Below are 14,498 nucleotides of genomic sequence, written 5' to 3' on the forward strand. Positions count from 1 at the left end.
TATCAATCATTATGCTCGCCTGGCACAGATTTGCACCCATTTATCTTGAATTGGTATTGAATCAAGTTCAGTTTGACAGGAGCGTCTTAACACCTGAAGCGATTGTTTGAGGAGACAAAAAGTAATTAAATGGTTTGAGATATAGCCAACTTGAATGCATGAGTTTGTCATGGAAATATTGATGGCTCCAAATGCGACTTGAAATCGTGTCCTATAATTTTGGAGTGTTGTGAATAGGAAAACTTTGACTTGTCACATTTCTAGTGGATTAAATAAGATTACTTTATTATAAACGTTCTATTGTGTATAATAGGGTATCACCACTATTATTCAATTATTACTCCACTATTACCGTAATTTTCGGACTATAAGTCGCGGTTTTTTTCATAGTTTGGGTGGGGGGGCGACTTATACTCAGGAGCGACTTATATACATATATATGTTTTTTTTCACTTTTTTGGGCATTTTATGGCTGGTGCGACTTATACTCCGGTGCGACTTATAGTCCGAAAATTACGGTAGTCAATTTCATGCTCTCGAGCATGCTTGCATGTGGTTGTGGTGATGGTTTTTGCTGTTTATAATTTGTAATATGTGAAAGTAGTATGTTGAGTTGAATGTTGCTGGTTATATATATTTTTTTAATTCTTACTTTAATTATTGTGTAATATACAAGAGCTGTATCAAATAGTTTTTAGAAAGATAATAATGCACAATTTTAATAATTTAACATATTTAATTTTTCATTATGTCGTACAGTGCTGCAACCTCATAGCTTTAATTACCAAGATATTGCTTAATTAATACGCCTCTAAGCTTCAATCAAAGCTGAGTATTAGTACCCTTTACAAAAGATAATTTACAGATACAGCTCTCATGTTTGATATGTTATCATGCAGGCCATGGTGTCAGGGTGAAACTTTTCCAATTCTTTTTTATAATAATTACTATGTGGTCACTCAATGTAAATGTTGCATATGATTATACTATTTCTCAATGATCATCCATCCATTTCCCCTCACCAGATCAATGGGACAGTTACTGAGAACCTATCACTGATAGATGCCAAGAAACTGATTGAGCGCTCAAAGGGCAAGCTAAAAATGGTTGTTCAGAGAGATGACAGAGCCACGCTTCTGAGCATTCCTGACCTAGATGACAGCATTCCGTCAGCCAATAACTCCGATAGAGATGGTGAGATAACAGGCTTGAAGGATGCAACATGGGACTAATTAGATGTATCTGTGTGTTGTTGTTTTTTTTGCAATAGACTATTTTATATAAAAGGTGTATGTCTTGCTGTTGGACTTCCTCAACACTTGACTACAATAAAAATCTGTTTTGACTTTCACAGACATTTCAGAAATACATTCACTGACATCAGACCATTCCAATCGATCCCGTGGCCGGGGACGCTCACGCTCACCTGACAAGAATGAGCCATCGGACCATCTCCGACTCTCACCTCGGCAGATCACCAATGGCAGGTACGGGAGTAATCATGGGCCAACTATTGATTTAAACCGATCTGTCATACCTCCGCTCTGTGATACATCCACACTCCCGTTGCCACGCATGTAAATACATCATCGTCACTCCTACATGTTAGGTGCCGACTACCCACCACTAGATGCATGCATAAACCATCAAACTCCCCCAGGAGTCATCAATGTGTTTTTATATGCCTCCCCCAGACTAAGGTTAAGCGAGGGAAGAGGTATCTTCTTGTTTACTAGCCCGCTGTGTTTGAAAGTGATTGACTAAACCGCAAAACCATTTCAACCAACATAAAAGCAACCAAACACTTTGAATCGTTGTCAGTGAAAACATGCATAAACATCTTCTATTCAACTCATTAATCTTGCCAAGACAGTTTTCATAACCTTTACTAACGTAATGTAAATTATTGGTTGCACGGGTGAGCTTACAAGATAAATACTCTAGAAAATATGATGCGCTTGCCAAGAGATTTTATTACGTATCAGATCATTACCTTTAAATCAGATTGTTTGGTGCCAAGCATTTAAAACTCATAGTGAAAAACCAACAGATTAAACATCTTGTTGGCACAGCTCTTGGCGGCTTCGGGGAAGATGGGAAAACAAAACTGGGGAGTGAAACTGGCTTGTCATTTTTGTTAAGCAGCCATGCACCACCTGGCTTGAACAAGACATGTAAGTCAGTTGCCAGTTTATAGTCACAGTTGACAATACAGTATTCTTCAGAAGTTAGTGTGAAAATGGTCACACTCATTATGGCTTGAATCCAATAGTAAGCATGGAGGAAGTGTTTTTTTTTTTCCTTTTTTTTTTGGGCTGGTCACTTATGTGGGACAAAGAGGCCTGTAGCATTTTGATTAAAAATGGCTATTTATTTCAAACTTTTTTTTTTTATCAAGGGAGTCCTGTCCACTTTGTTGCCTGAACTGCAAGTCCAATGCTGAGTACTTCCTAATGGAAGACAGAGTAAATCGTAGTTGAACATTGGAAAGGACATAAGATCATTTTTAAATGTCCCAATAGCAGTGATTTATCAACATGCTAGAAACTTTTCATCTGTGATATGTGCTTCTAAACTGCAAATACATTCTGTCGAAGTCACCTTGCCTCACTGCATGAGAAAAGAGTGCGAGAGAGCAAGAGGTCGATAACCGACATGGACCAGCTGAGTGTAGTTTGACAGTTCATTGTATTGAGTCAAACTGTTGAACTTGCGGGCAGAATGCTGGTCGACTGGTGCTCGCTTCGATTTTCCTTTGATGGTATACTCACGTGATACTAATCCATGACAATATATTCAGCCGATATTATGTACATAATTTTTTTAATTACAATGTTTATTTTATTGAGAGTGGTACATCGTTTATCATATGCATCATTTTTTTTTAATTACATTGTTTGTGTAACCTTTATTTATTTTCATATAAATATATGTTTTATTGACAGTCGTCCCTTGTTTATTGTGGGAATTATGTTCTAAAAATAGCTCGTAATAGACAAAATCTGCAGAGAAAATCTGCAAGTAGAGTTTGAGTTTTTGGGGGGTTACGCCTCTCATTGCAATTTTTGGGGCGATGAGTTTTCTAATGTTCATGGTCTTTGTATTTGTGAAATTTCCCTTCAAATTTTTTGACTGGTCTAACTTAGAAGGAAGAGAAATAGCAGGAAAACATTTGTAATAGTGAGCTAAAACTGCAATAGATGACGTTATGGTCACAAATCGTATGTCCGTAAATATAACGTACCATAGAATTCTTAACTCTAGAAGTAAGTCGTCGTTTGTATGTAATCAAAGTCTTAGTTTATTCCAGTTTCCATGTTTTTATGGCTGAAGCGGTGGAAGAGGGAATAACAATATGCTTGTCACTAAATTGTGATGTAAGAGAATGTTTTATTATCTCTCCGTTACAGTCGGATAAAAGGAATTTGACATACTTCCCACAGTGCTTTGCCGGAGGACAGATGGTTTGCTTAACCTGATTGGCTGCAGGGCTTAGATGCATTCTCTTCCTTTGGACAAAACATCTTCAGTGTTATTGAATGGGCCAAATCATTTAAAACTCCCATCCACACAGAGTATCTCCTATTGGGCATGGGTTTATTTTGGGAGTTGGAGCAATCGTGTTTCTCACGGACTTCCATTCCAGATCCACTTAAGTGTCATGGTGCAGTTTACCCAGACATATGTGTGAGTACCGTAATTAGCATTTTTTTTTTCATGTCATCTTTTTGAATTTTGCTAACAGTACAAATTTATTATTTCTATCTATTATTTTCTTATTTAAACTGAGTGTTCTTAAAAACACGCTGTTTGGTGTTAAGCTTTCCTTCAATAGTGTGTTGCATTGTACTGATCATAATTCAAGCCACAACTCTCACTGTCCATCTTTTGCCCTGTTTTTCAATCATTCAAGCATTACACGCAGTAGATACATTTGTGCGCTTTTTCTCCAAAAGAAATTGTGTTGATGTAATAATGTACACTTTTGTTGTGGTTGATCTTGACTCTGATGTCAAACAAATATGAACAGGTCAGTGTAAAATTAGTTGAGGTCAGAGGAAAGGATGTCTTAAATAGCTTAAGAGTGGCATTCTTGGGTGTAAAAGACACACAAATATAAAACAATAATATAATTGTGTCAGTATGACATGAAAATAGTGGTTTAGTTGTAGCTCGTGGTTTAGTCTGCCTTTTCAAAGTTCTTTTGGGCTCTTAGTACAGTTCAAGTGCTGTGTTCCAGCGTGCAGTCATGTGATGAGATTGGAATTTAACTATTGTTTTAAGTAGCACAGCCCATTCTCTGTAGGCCTCACACTCTTCCCAACCCCCTCCAGCGCCGCCCACCTCTCTCTTCTAATACATACACGGACATACGTACAGTCCAACCTTGTCTGTTCTTTCCACAATGAATAGAAATTTGAATGAAGTTGACTTGTCCTTTGTATTGGGGGAGTGGGTTATTTTCTGATGCTTTGTACAAAGTAAATACCTTTCCATTCTACCAGTAATCATTCACTTTAAACCACATTTATGTTAAGAGAACAGATTCTGTCTTGCTGATTCTGCTATTGCGATTGAATTATATCTATATTTACCAAATTCAACCCTTTAAGAAACATCAAGAAACTTCCAATTGTTATTCTGCTGTTGAGATTTCAGTCATGTAATTGGGACCTTTTGTTTCTTTCAGCCATCGAAGTCGGGATGAGGAGCGATCTAAACCACCAGTTGTTATGTCCATGCCAGTCAAAAGCACTGATGATGGTGTCTTGTCTCAGGGCAGTGACCAAACCAGCTCCAGAGATGACAGTCAGTTACCTCCGCTGCCTGGTACATAATTTTTTTCCCCCCTTTTATCTTCAAGCCCGTATTGTCATTGGCAAAGAAGGGGAGGGGGCGGGAGGACATGAAACCTGTCAGCAAGGGAACATGTTAATTACTAGGATACAATTTATGCAGAAGTGTACTTATTACAATTTTAGAGACAAATTATACTATTTATAGTCAATGAGAGGTGGAGGGGCGTGAAATATTTTCTTGTTCCTGGGGCGGCATAACTGAAAATAATTGAGAAGCACTGGTTTAGAGCCTCTCAATGAAGGCTGTTAACGAAGGTTACTCTTGATTATATTTTGGCAGAACCAAAGCCTGTGTATGCACAGCCTGGCCAGCCTGATGTGGACCTGCCAGTCAGCCCCTCTGATGCACCTGTGCCCAGCGCCGCTCATGATGACAGTATCCTCAGGTCAATATCCTCTCTGCTCACACTAAGCTCAATCAAGCCTGGAATCAGCAACTGTCTTCCGAGATTATAAATAAATAAAAGTGGAAAAAATTTAGCATTTTGATGGCAAAATACTAATGGAAAAATAAATATTGTTTCTTTTTTTTGGGGGAGGGGGGAATTACTGGGGTATACAGTAATCCTATGGAGTCCCCTTAAAAAAATAAATAAAAGCTTACTACCGGTGACACAGGTTTAGCAGTTATTGAAAATTTGCCTTTTTAAACCAGGGTAAATTATCAAACAGGTAACCAGTCCTTGCCTAATGGAAGAGTAATGATGATTCTATCAGAGCAAATTTAAGCCTGCATATTCTCTTTTCTAATGTATGCACATTTTTTGCCAAGTGCCATCTGACCACCAATTTTCTGTTTTAGGCCAAGTATGAAGCTGGTCAAGTTCAAAAAGGGTGAGAGTGTCGGACTTCGGCTGGCTGGAGGAAACGATGTTGGAATTTTTGTAGCCGGAGTTTTGGAGGACAGTCCTGCAGCTAAGGAAGGACTGGAAGAAGGGGACCAGATTCTCAGGGTACTAAGCACTTCAACAATCTCTTATCATGCACATGCACACATGCTGACATTCACACTTACTTAGGGCAAAAATCATTGAACTGAGTTGATATTACTATTTTAACATGGTTTCAGGTTGGGGGGGCATTGCAGTCACTTGAATGAATTACGTTCGAGTCGAAACATTTAGAGCAGAAAGTAGTGGTGTGGTTTTCAAGGCTAATCTGTCTTTTTAACAACATTCTTAACACTGTCCTGGACTGAACAAGTCAGAAATGTTCCAGGAAAAAGAAAATCCTCCAACCATCTGTCTCTGAGCTGAGGAGGACTGTCTTACATAGAAGCATGTTTCATTCATTCATGAAGCTGAATCGTTGTCTATGGTCCACATTTACGGTCTCTGGAAAGCGTCATTAGTCAAATTCCTTTTGAAAATTGTATCATAGTGGGAGTAACAGCTGGTGGTTAGCAAGTGGTAGCAGCCTACACAAACTTTAATGAATCCACTGGACTCCATCACAACAATGGTACTGGGAAAAGAGTACAATGCACTTGATCTGTCAGTTTGTGAGTCATTGCCTAGCTGTGCCTTGTGTTAGTCTCCCCTTGTGTCCAATATGAACAAACAATAGGAGTGTTTCTTGCGCTCTGACCTCTTGAGCAGTTATTCTGTTTGACTGAGCGCCAGTTGACTGGATGACGCCATGGAGTTCAGTTCTCAAATGCACTGTTTGTACAACCTGCAATAAGTTCCAAATGATCATGCTTGCAGAATTTAAGTCAACATTTGTCACACAAATCTTGTAATGCTGAAAAGCATGAAATAATTCAGTGGCTTGTCAAAGCAATGAAAACATCGGACATAAGAAATCATAAATCCATTAGAACATTCTCGAAAATGTGTTCCAATAATGGTATTAGGGAAAGTCTCTGTCAGGCAAACGCATCGTATTAAAGCAACAAACCGGTCTCCTTTTTTAGCATTTAATCATTCCGTGTGTATAAAGAACAAAAGTGCAAATATCAATGGCATCTGATTACCTGAAAAAGGATTAATCCCATTAATTATCAAAATAACGACATACCTTCTATGCTGCCATATTGGACATTTTGGACTATTATTGAAGCTCATATAATTGTTTATGAACGCCTATATTAGCTGGAGTATGCAATGTCTTTTGTTCCCCGCCACCTGCACAGATCACTTTCTGTGTTTGCGCATGTTCTTCCCATTGTGCTGCACAAACACGTAAAGACTTCCAGGACATTGTTTTCCATCTTCGAATTGTTGTTTTTTGTTCCTGGTGTTTTACCGGAGATAAAGACATCAAGTCGTCCTGTTTCTGGGAAGGATAAAGGTGTCGTTCAGAAGTTCACTGATTCAGCCCATGTGTTTCTGCTTCCTTTGCTGGCCCTCAAGCAGAGTCAATAAACATCACTTATTGTGTTTGGGAGGGCAGCGGGACGTGAGGGGGAGGCAGCTTAGTCGTAGGGGAGGATTTGATAGCTTCTGATGACAAACAGGTTTCCAATTTAGTGCTCTTTCCCCATGATGCAAAACAGTCCAAACATTTATTCAAATAGATATAGACTTTTAAAATAGTGATCATTTTTAAAAACTGTTCTTCTAGGTTCTGTAGATTTTTCTTCATCCACTATAGGGGAACAAAAAAACATCAATGAAATGTCCAATTAAGAAGACAATGAACTATTTTAGTTGTTAAGAATGATTACGGTGCTAAACAACTACTTTATGTTTTTGTACCTGTAGGTGAACAATGTAGACTTCGCCAATATAATTAGAGAAGAGGCAGTGCTGTTTCTGCTTGATCTCCCAAAGGGAGAGGAAGTTACAATCCTTGCTCAGAAGAAGAAAGATGGTGAGTTATTAGTACTTGAAACACATAAGCCATCTGTTCCAGCATCACAATGTCATTTTGTTTTATCACCAGTGTATCGGAGAATAGTGGAGTCAGACGTGGGCGACTCCTTCTACATTCGCACCCATTTTGAATACGAAAAAGAGTCCCCATATGGCTTGAGCTTTAACAAGGGCGAGGTGTTCCGAGTGGTAGACACCCTCTACAATGGCAAATTAGGCTCCTGGCTTGCTATTCGCATTGGCAAGAACCATCAGGAGGTAGAGAGGGGCATCATACCCAACAAGAACAGGTAAGTCTCAGATCACACCTTAGGATAATACACTTGCAGTCTTTGCACTTGTTTTGTTAGTATGTAGGTTGTTTTTATGTATTCAAAACAGGTTAATCATGCTTGCAGATATTGACATGAACTTTGTGAAACATGAACATAACTTAATTGATTTGCTGGATCTCTGCGCTCTAAACCAGTAGATTCACAACCAAATGAAAGAAAAAGATAAAAAGTTAGACCATGTCCAATATTTTTTTTTTGTTAGCCGAGGCTGAAAAATATTTTATTTTGAAACGTGGCAGGATTCTCTCCGTTGCATCCGTGTCCGATTCACTCTTGACGATTGTCAAGTCGTCTCTGTCGTGTGACGCCAATATTGAATCCACAAGCTAAACAAATAAGCAAAATGAACAGATGTATATGAAACGTTTGTTTGCAATCCGGAAATGGCCCAGTGCGGAGTCAGCACAAGAGCCTATGCCCAAGAAATAAAAAGTTGCTGAGAATACCAGAAGACCCGCTTGAAATATGGATTTTCAACGACAGGTGATTCCTACAGACAACGAGCGGCTCGCCAATGAGTCAATGATGCCTGCAAAACTGATTAGTCAACAAATTATAAGTTCTTTGTGAGTGTCATAAGCTAAACCGCAAGACTAAAAAGCCATTCAATATTGAAGGGGGAAAAAAATTGGACTCGCGGTCATTGTTGTAACACTGAATAGTTGGCGATTCACGAAATGTATGAACCGGTCCGCGGTGGAAAAAAGGTTGGAGACCCTTGTTCCAAAAATATCTATCCATATATATAAATTTTACATGGACTATTGCTGCAGTACTGGTCATTGTAGTTTTTCAGATGTACAGTAGAATTACCTTGAAATGTAGAATAAAGTTTAGTTTTGCGAGTTATGATTTTCAAAGCATGACAACAGAGCCTACTGTTCTTTGCTTCAGGGCTGAGCAGCTGTCCAGTGTACAGTACACTCTTCCCAAAACACCGGGGGGTGACAGAGCAGATTTCTGGCGATTCCGTGGCTTGCGAAGCTCAAAGAGGAATTTGCGGAAGAGCAGGGAGGACCTATCAGCACAGCCAGTTCAGACTAAGTTCCCTGCTTATGAGAGGGTGGTGCTTAGGGAAGGTAAGTAGAGGTCGAGAACATTAATATTCACATTTCTTGGTATTAGAATTGCTTGTGATGTTTCAACCAGATGAATGTCACTATTTTATTTTGGTGTCTATTTTTTTTAATTCATACCGAAATGTATTACAAAATTCTGGGTTCATCTAATTAACTATTGACATAATTTTCATGTCTTGTTTAAAAACAGCTGGATTCTTGAGGCCAGTGGTCATCTTTGGGCCAATAGCAGACGTTGGAAGGGAAAAGCTGGCCAGAGAGGAGCCTGATATCTTTGAATTAGCAAGTAAGTGATCAACAACCAGTCCCCCTTTTCGCCTCTGTACAGTGTACAGTGTAAGAGATTTATTCTTAAAATCTGAGTTTGTGCTCAAATGTATTTTGTGAATCAGCTTGCGCGGAACAGATGTTGAAATCAGTGTTGGGTCATTGCCCTTGTTTTCAGAGCTCTCACATTGTCAAGGTTCTGACTAAATGCTCCAGCTTTTTTTAACACTGCTGTATTTACTAGTTGACTTAAGTCAATTAATTAGGGTTACAAACAAATGACTGATAAATGACTTTTTGATTTTCAAGATCGGTGGAAGAGAAAGATAGTTACTCTAAACCATTACACCAAATGTACTTGTAATGTACTTGTTTTTGTTAGACCCGACTTTTGAACAGGAACAATAATTATTCCTATACTGTCAATTACTATCTCGACGTTGATCATATTCTTTACAGAATATTTTTTTTCCCTCATGTTTTAACCCTGTGGTCATCACCAGGTCTTGTTTTTGTGGCATTTCTTGTTCATTGTTTTTTCTCACGTGTAGCTGTCATTTTTTCAACATTTAAAACAACATAAGTAAGCATCCTCACCCCCTTTAACGTGTAATGTTTTTGATATGTGTCATAAAAATTAGTGTGCTTTGACTTCCAAGTGAGCAAAGCTAGAAGCATACCTAACTCAAACCGCTATAAGAAATGATTCCATTTCTTGATTTGTGTCTTCGTAACTCTAGTGATCTTTGTGTAACTGTATTTTCTTTTCAGAAACACAGCAACAACAAGGAGGAGAAAGTATGTCATTGAGTGCATCAACTTACTTTTGTTTTATTTGATTTAAAGAATGGCCGATAATTAATCAGCAAGCATTTTGTAAATGGATTGCTTGCTTTTAGATCTGTAGGACTCCATCAATTCGTTTAGGAACTTGGTAAAACAATAATTGCGGGACTATGGGAAACGTGCCACTAACAAAAAGTAATACACTAACTAATAGCTCATATTACCTTAACTTACAATCTTGAAGAGTGTATGAGCTGAGGTATAGTTCTAAAGTCCCTTTAAGAGGTCTCCTGGGCCTCTCTCCACCTGCCGATGATTCGCCATGACCAAACATTACAAACCAAACAAAGATATTTCACTCATATGCATCAGTTTTCTACCGTTCCTCTTAGGGTTTAGCTACAGTGTGGCACGACACAAAATTGACAAGATGGATGGATTTGCACTTGTAATATTGTTACTGAAGTTGCAGTAACCTAATTGCAAGAATATTGGGGGGGGGGGGGAAATGGAGTGGCATTCTCATGTGAAAGGGTAGTTGCATCTTAATATGCCATTGGACTTGCAAGATTCATCAGTTATGCAACCACACAGTTACATTGCAAATCTAATCTATGCAAATCGAATTTATTACTGTTTTAAAAACCCACTATCAATTTCAGTTAAATAAATGTTCTACCACATAAACATACATCTATATCATTGCTGGTCTAGTAAGCTCTAATTATATTGCATAGGTCGAGCCTTACCGTACAGGACGCTGACATTGCCGCCATTTTTCTGCTACCGATCGTCGTAGGGGACAAACACAGCGAATCCCAAAATTTTCTGAATCAGTGACTGCAGCAAGTAACAAATGTGATGCACCTAGTTCATCACTTATGGGAATACTAGACGTCATTTGTGATGACATTTTGCTTGCACCTCTGCTGAAGACATTGTGGTAGGCTTGTGACATATGTTCTTTCAGTGGCACTGTAGTGCACGTGCTTCAAAATGCCTGCGCGTTGAATTTAGGTTATTGCATTCTATTAATTCAACACTAGATGTCACTAAATAATACACACCCTCCGTTTACTAATTGATGATGTTTATCGAGTTGAGCTAAAAATCTTTGGAATTAGACCAATTTACTTTTGTTTTTGGCACAATCTCACCATTAAAACGAAACAAGTTATTTGACAGCAGTTCAACATACATTAAAAAAAGATCCATTTTGCTTCATTTCCACCGGTATATCAGTTCAGCTATTGTGACACTTCAAACGGTGCTGTGATGTCTGAGGACCTCTGAGGTCACACAATACACACTGAAATCAGAATCTTTTAACTTCAGTGTGTTTTGAGCTAAGAAAAAGGCATCTCACCATTATTTATGCACCATTAGAGGTGTTTTTTGAATATCGGTAGAATATCTGACTTCTCTTTTGTAAACTGGTTGTGTAGTGATAGTCAAAGACCCTTTTAGAGCTCCATAGTTTATTAAAAATCTTTTATGTACCGTGTTTTATGAGTCAGTATACTTAGCGTCGTCATGAGAAAACCACCCTTTTAGTACCTTGTGTTTCCAGGCAGAACATAATTTCTTATATTTATATGAATCATAAACGACACATTTCTACAGTTCACAGTGACTATGTATTGTCATTAATGCCAAATGACCCTCCTGCTTCTTTATTTCATAGCAGTGTTTCTCACAAAACACACTACTGGATTTTTCGTTCACCTTATTTGCATTTGCACGTACACAAGTCACTCCAAACCATTTGTCATTTTCATTCATCTATCCAAAACATCTAATGGCTATTGCATGAATTGGCTGCCATCCTTATTTTGTCTTGACATCTGTTTTCATAAACACTTGTCCTCTCCTGTACAGAGATGATTGTTCTGTATTTTACAGTTCTTTTTATGGGAGTCGACAACCGCATGCCACAAGGATGACTAATATGGGCACTGCCTGCCTTGACTGTTTATCTTTTGTGTTGATGTGACATGGTTACAGTGTCTCTTTGCCTTTTACAGAAAGTGAACCAAGGGATGCCGGAACTGACCACAAAAGCTCTGGCATCATTCGCCTGCACACCATCAAACAGATTATTGATCGGGTGAGAGAGCGTCCTGATCTAAAACCAGTCAATGACATTTGATTGCTCTATTATTAGCATTTCACTGCTGCCCTCTAGTGGAATACACTAACTAGACGTGAATAGGTGAACTGTAATTTTAAGAGCTCTCTTTGAGTGCTAGTTCAATTTCAAGAGACTCTCATGTACGTATTTTGAAAATAGAAAAATATGTCAGAAAATATTATTATTGATTTGATGTTTTTATAAGGACAAGCATGCCGTGCTGGACATCACTCCAAATGCAGTGGACCGCTTGAACTATGCGCAGTGGTATCCCATTGTGGTGTTTCTCAACCCTGACACAAAGCAAGGTGTCAAGAACATGAGAACCAGACTCTGCCCAGAGTCTCGGAAGAGTGCCAGGAAACTCTATGAACGAGCCCTAAAATTGAGGAAGAACAATCACCATCTTTTCACTAGTGAGTTCCTCTGGGGAAATATTAAAAATGTGTGTTCTTCAAAGGGAGGGGAAATTGTAACATTTTACAGGAGTAAATTTATTTTCATGGGCTGCTGTGTTGGCATCACGACACACAGTCTTAGTAGTATTGCTCTTCGGTGACGTCTTGCAGTAACTTGCTGCTCTTTTTGACTTCCTCTAGCATTTGCTTTTCCTGCCAAGGCTCATGTCCTGCCCAGGCTTTTGAAGAATCTGTAGATTTGAAATGAAATGAATTTTTTGCCTCTGCTGCTTTTTGTGTGTTCAGCAACTATAAACTTGAACAACATGAACGATGGATGGTTTGGAGCACTCAAGGAAATAATTCAGCAGCAGCAAAACCAGCTGGTGTGGGTTTCAGAGGGCAAGGTAAAGCACATACAAGCCATGTTTTCAACAAGCAATACAGTTCAGGAGGTGACCGTGCATCACGCTACGGTTCATCAAGAATTGTCATTTTCACACCGCATTGGAAATACAGTGATAACACAAAATGTGTCTTTTAATGGCGGCGAGAAGATTAAAAACTTGCATTCATGTCAAGTGATCTTACAGCAACTGCGCCATTCCTCTTTTGTTCAATGTGTCACAGGCTGACGGGGCAGCAGAGGACGGTCTGGATATCCACGATGACCGTCTGTCCTACCTGTCGGCACCGGGCAGTGAGTATTCCATGTACAGCACCGACAGCCGCCACACCTCTGACTACGAGGACACGGACACGGAGGGCGGAGCCTACACCGACCAGGAGCTGGACGAAACGCTGAATGACGATGTGGGTCCTCCGACGGGGCCTGCCATCACCCGCTCCTCTGAGCCTGTCCGCGAGGACCCGCCCGTCATCCAGGAACCACCTGGCTACCCCGGCTACCAGCACGCGTTGCAGTCGGACCCCCTGAACCGCATCGACCCGGCTGGTTTCAAGGCCCCGGCGCCGCAGCAGGTAGCGTTTCTGAGAGCTGTGCGTCTTCCCTGTTGTCTGGAGGACGTGGTGTGCGTACGAAGGGTGTTCTGGAGGCGCTATTGAAGGCTCCTGTTTATTTTTACAGTTATTGTGTGCTTTTATTGTTCCAATGCAATATCAGTGTGAAAGTCAAACCTTTGGAGGTCAGGTATTTATCACCATACTATAAAAAAAATATTACACAAAATCTATTACCACCACAGTAGTCATTTAACCTTTTCGTGTGTGCGTGTTGACTAATCTTTGTGTGTGTGTGTGTTACATTTTAGAACCTTAGAGCCTAATATGCACTTTTCCTCTTGTATTCTGTATTACCAAGAGTTGTCCCACGTGTATATGACTGTTACTGATCTCACTAGGAAAACAAGCCTATATTTGTCCAATTGTCTGTAACAGTACTCACCTATGTGCACTTCCTACACTTGTTACACTTGTGGTTGGGACTGTGTTGATACCAGAAAGTATTGTGTGCATGTTGGAAAAAAACCCAAAACTGTGTAAATCGAACATTGCTGTGAAATGTATTTATCACAGATTCCCAAAATCAAAGCGTTTGTCATTACAGTATCTGTTAAATAAGTATAAAAAGGGACAAGGATACGTTACTGTATTGTTACCATAGAATTAAAGCCAAACTTAGTGTATTCGAACATTGAAAATGTGTCCTAATTCCTAACATGGCTACAACTAAGTGTGGAGGCAAGGTGATTGATTGGCTGTTGGAATCAGTGTAAACCGTAAAGCACAAACTAGGAGCAAGCTAGCTTATAGAGAGGCCATGACAACACTAACACTAGTTTGCACTGCACAGTAGTGTCAGCACGT

At 39.4% G+C, this 14,498-nt stretch overlaps 1 protein-coding gene across 11 annotated transcripts in view; it reads left to right on the forward strand.

The window, feature by feature from the left end:
* The window catches only part of tjp1a (tight junction protein 1a), an 80,536-nt gene that overhangs the window by 57,420 nt on the left and 8,618 nt on the right, over positions 1-14,498 (forward strand). For 7 of the 11 annotated variants that reach the window (XM_037248327.1, XM_037248333.1, XM_037248328.1 and 4 more), the window contains 14 exons: positions 1,026-1,194; positions 1,355-1,487; positions 4,691-4,830; positions 5,140-5,245; positions 5,662-5,812; positions 7,565-7,673; positions 7,746-7,965; positions 8,905-9,089; positions 9,280-9,375; positions 10,128-10,154; positions 12,167-12,249; positions 12,479-12,689; positions 12,978-13,078; positions 13,302-13,652. In XM_037248327.1, coding sequence (XP_037104222.1) covers positions 1,026-1,194; positions 1,355-1,487; positions 4,691-4,830; positions 5,140-5,245; positions 5,662-5,812; positions 7,565-7,673; positions 7,746-7,965; positions 8,905-9,089; positions 9,280-9,375; positions 10,128-10,154; positions 12,167-12,249; positions 12,479-12,689; positions 12,978-13,078; positions 13,302-13,652 — 2,082 coding nt within the window. The remainder of the gene's footprint in view (positions 1-1,025; positions 1,195-1,354; positions 1,488-4,690; positions 4,831-5,139; positions 5,246-5,661; positions 5,813-7,564; positions 7,674-7,745; positions 7,966-8,904; positions 9,090-9,279; positions 9,376-10,127; positions 10,155-12,166; positions 12,250-12,478; positions 12,690-12,977; positions 13,079-13,301; positions 13,653-14,498) is intronic. The other 4 variants (XM_037248329.1, XM_037248330.1, XM_037248337.1 and 1 more) reach the window with 1 other exon arrangement.

The sequence above is a fragment of the Syngnathus acus genome, chromosome 3 (assembly GCF_901709675.1).
Source record: "Syngnathus acus chromosome 3, fSynAcu1.2, whole genome shotgun sequence".
Classification (NCBI taxonomy): domain Eukaryota; kingdom Metazoa; phylum Chordata; class Actinopteri; order Syngnathiformes; family Syngnathidae; genus Syngnathus; species Syngnathus acus.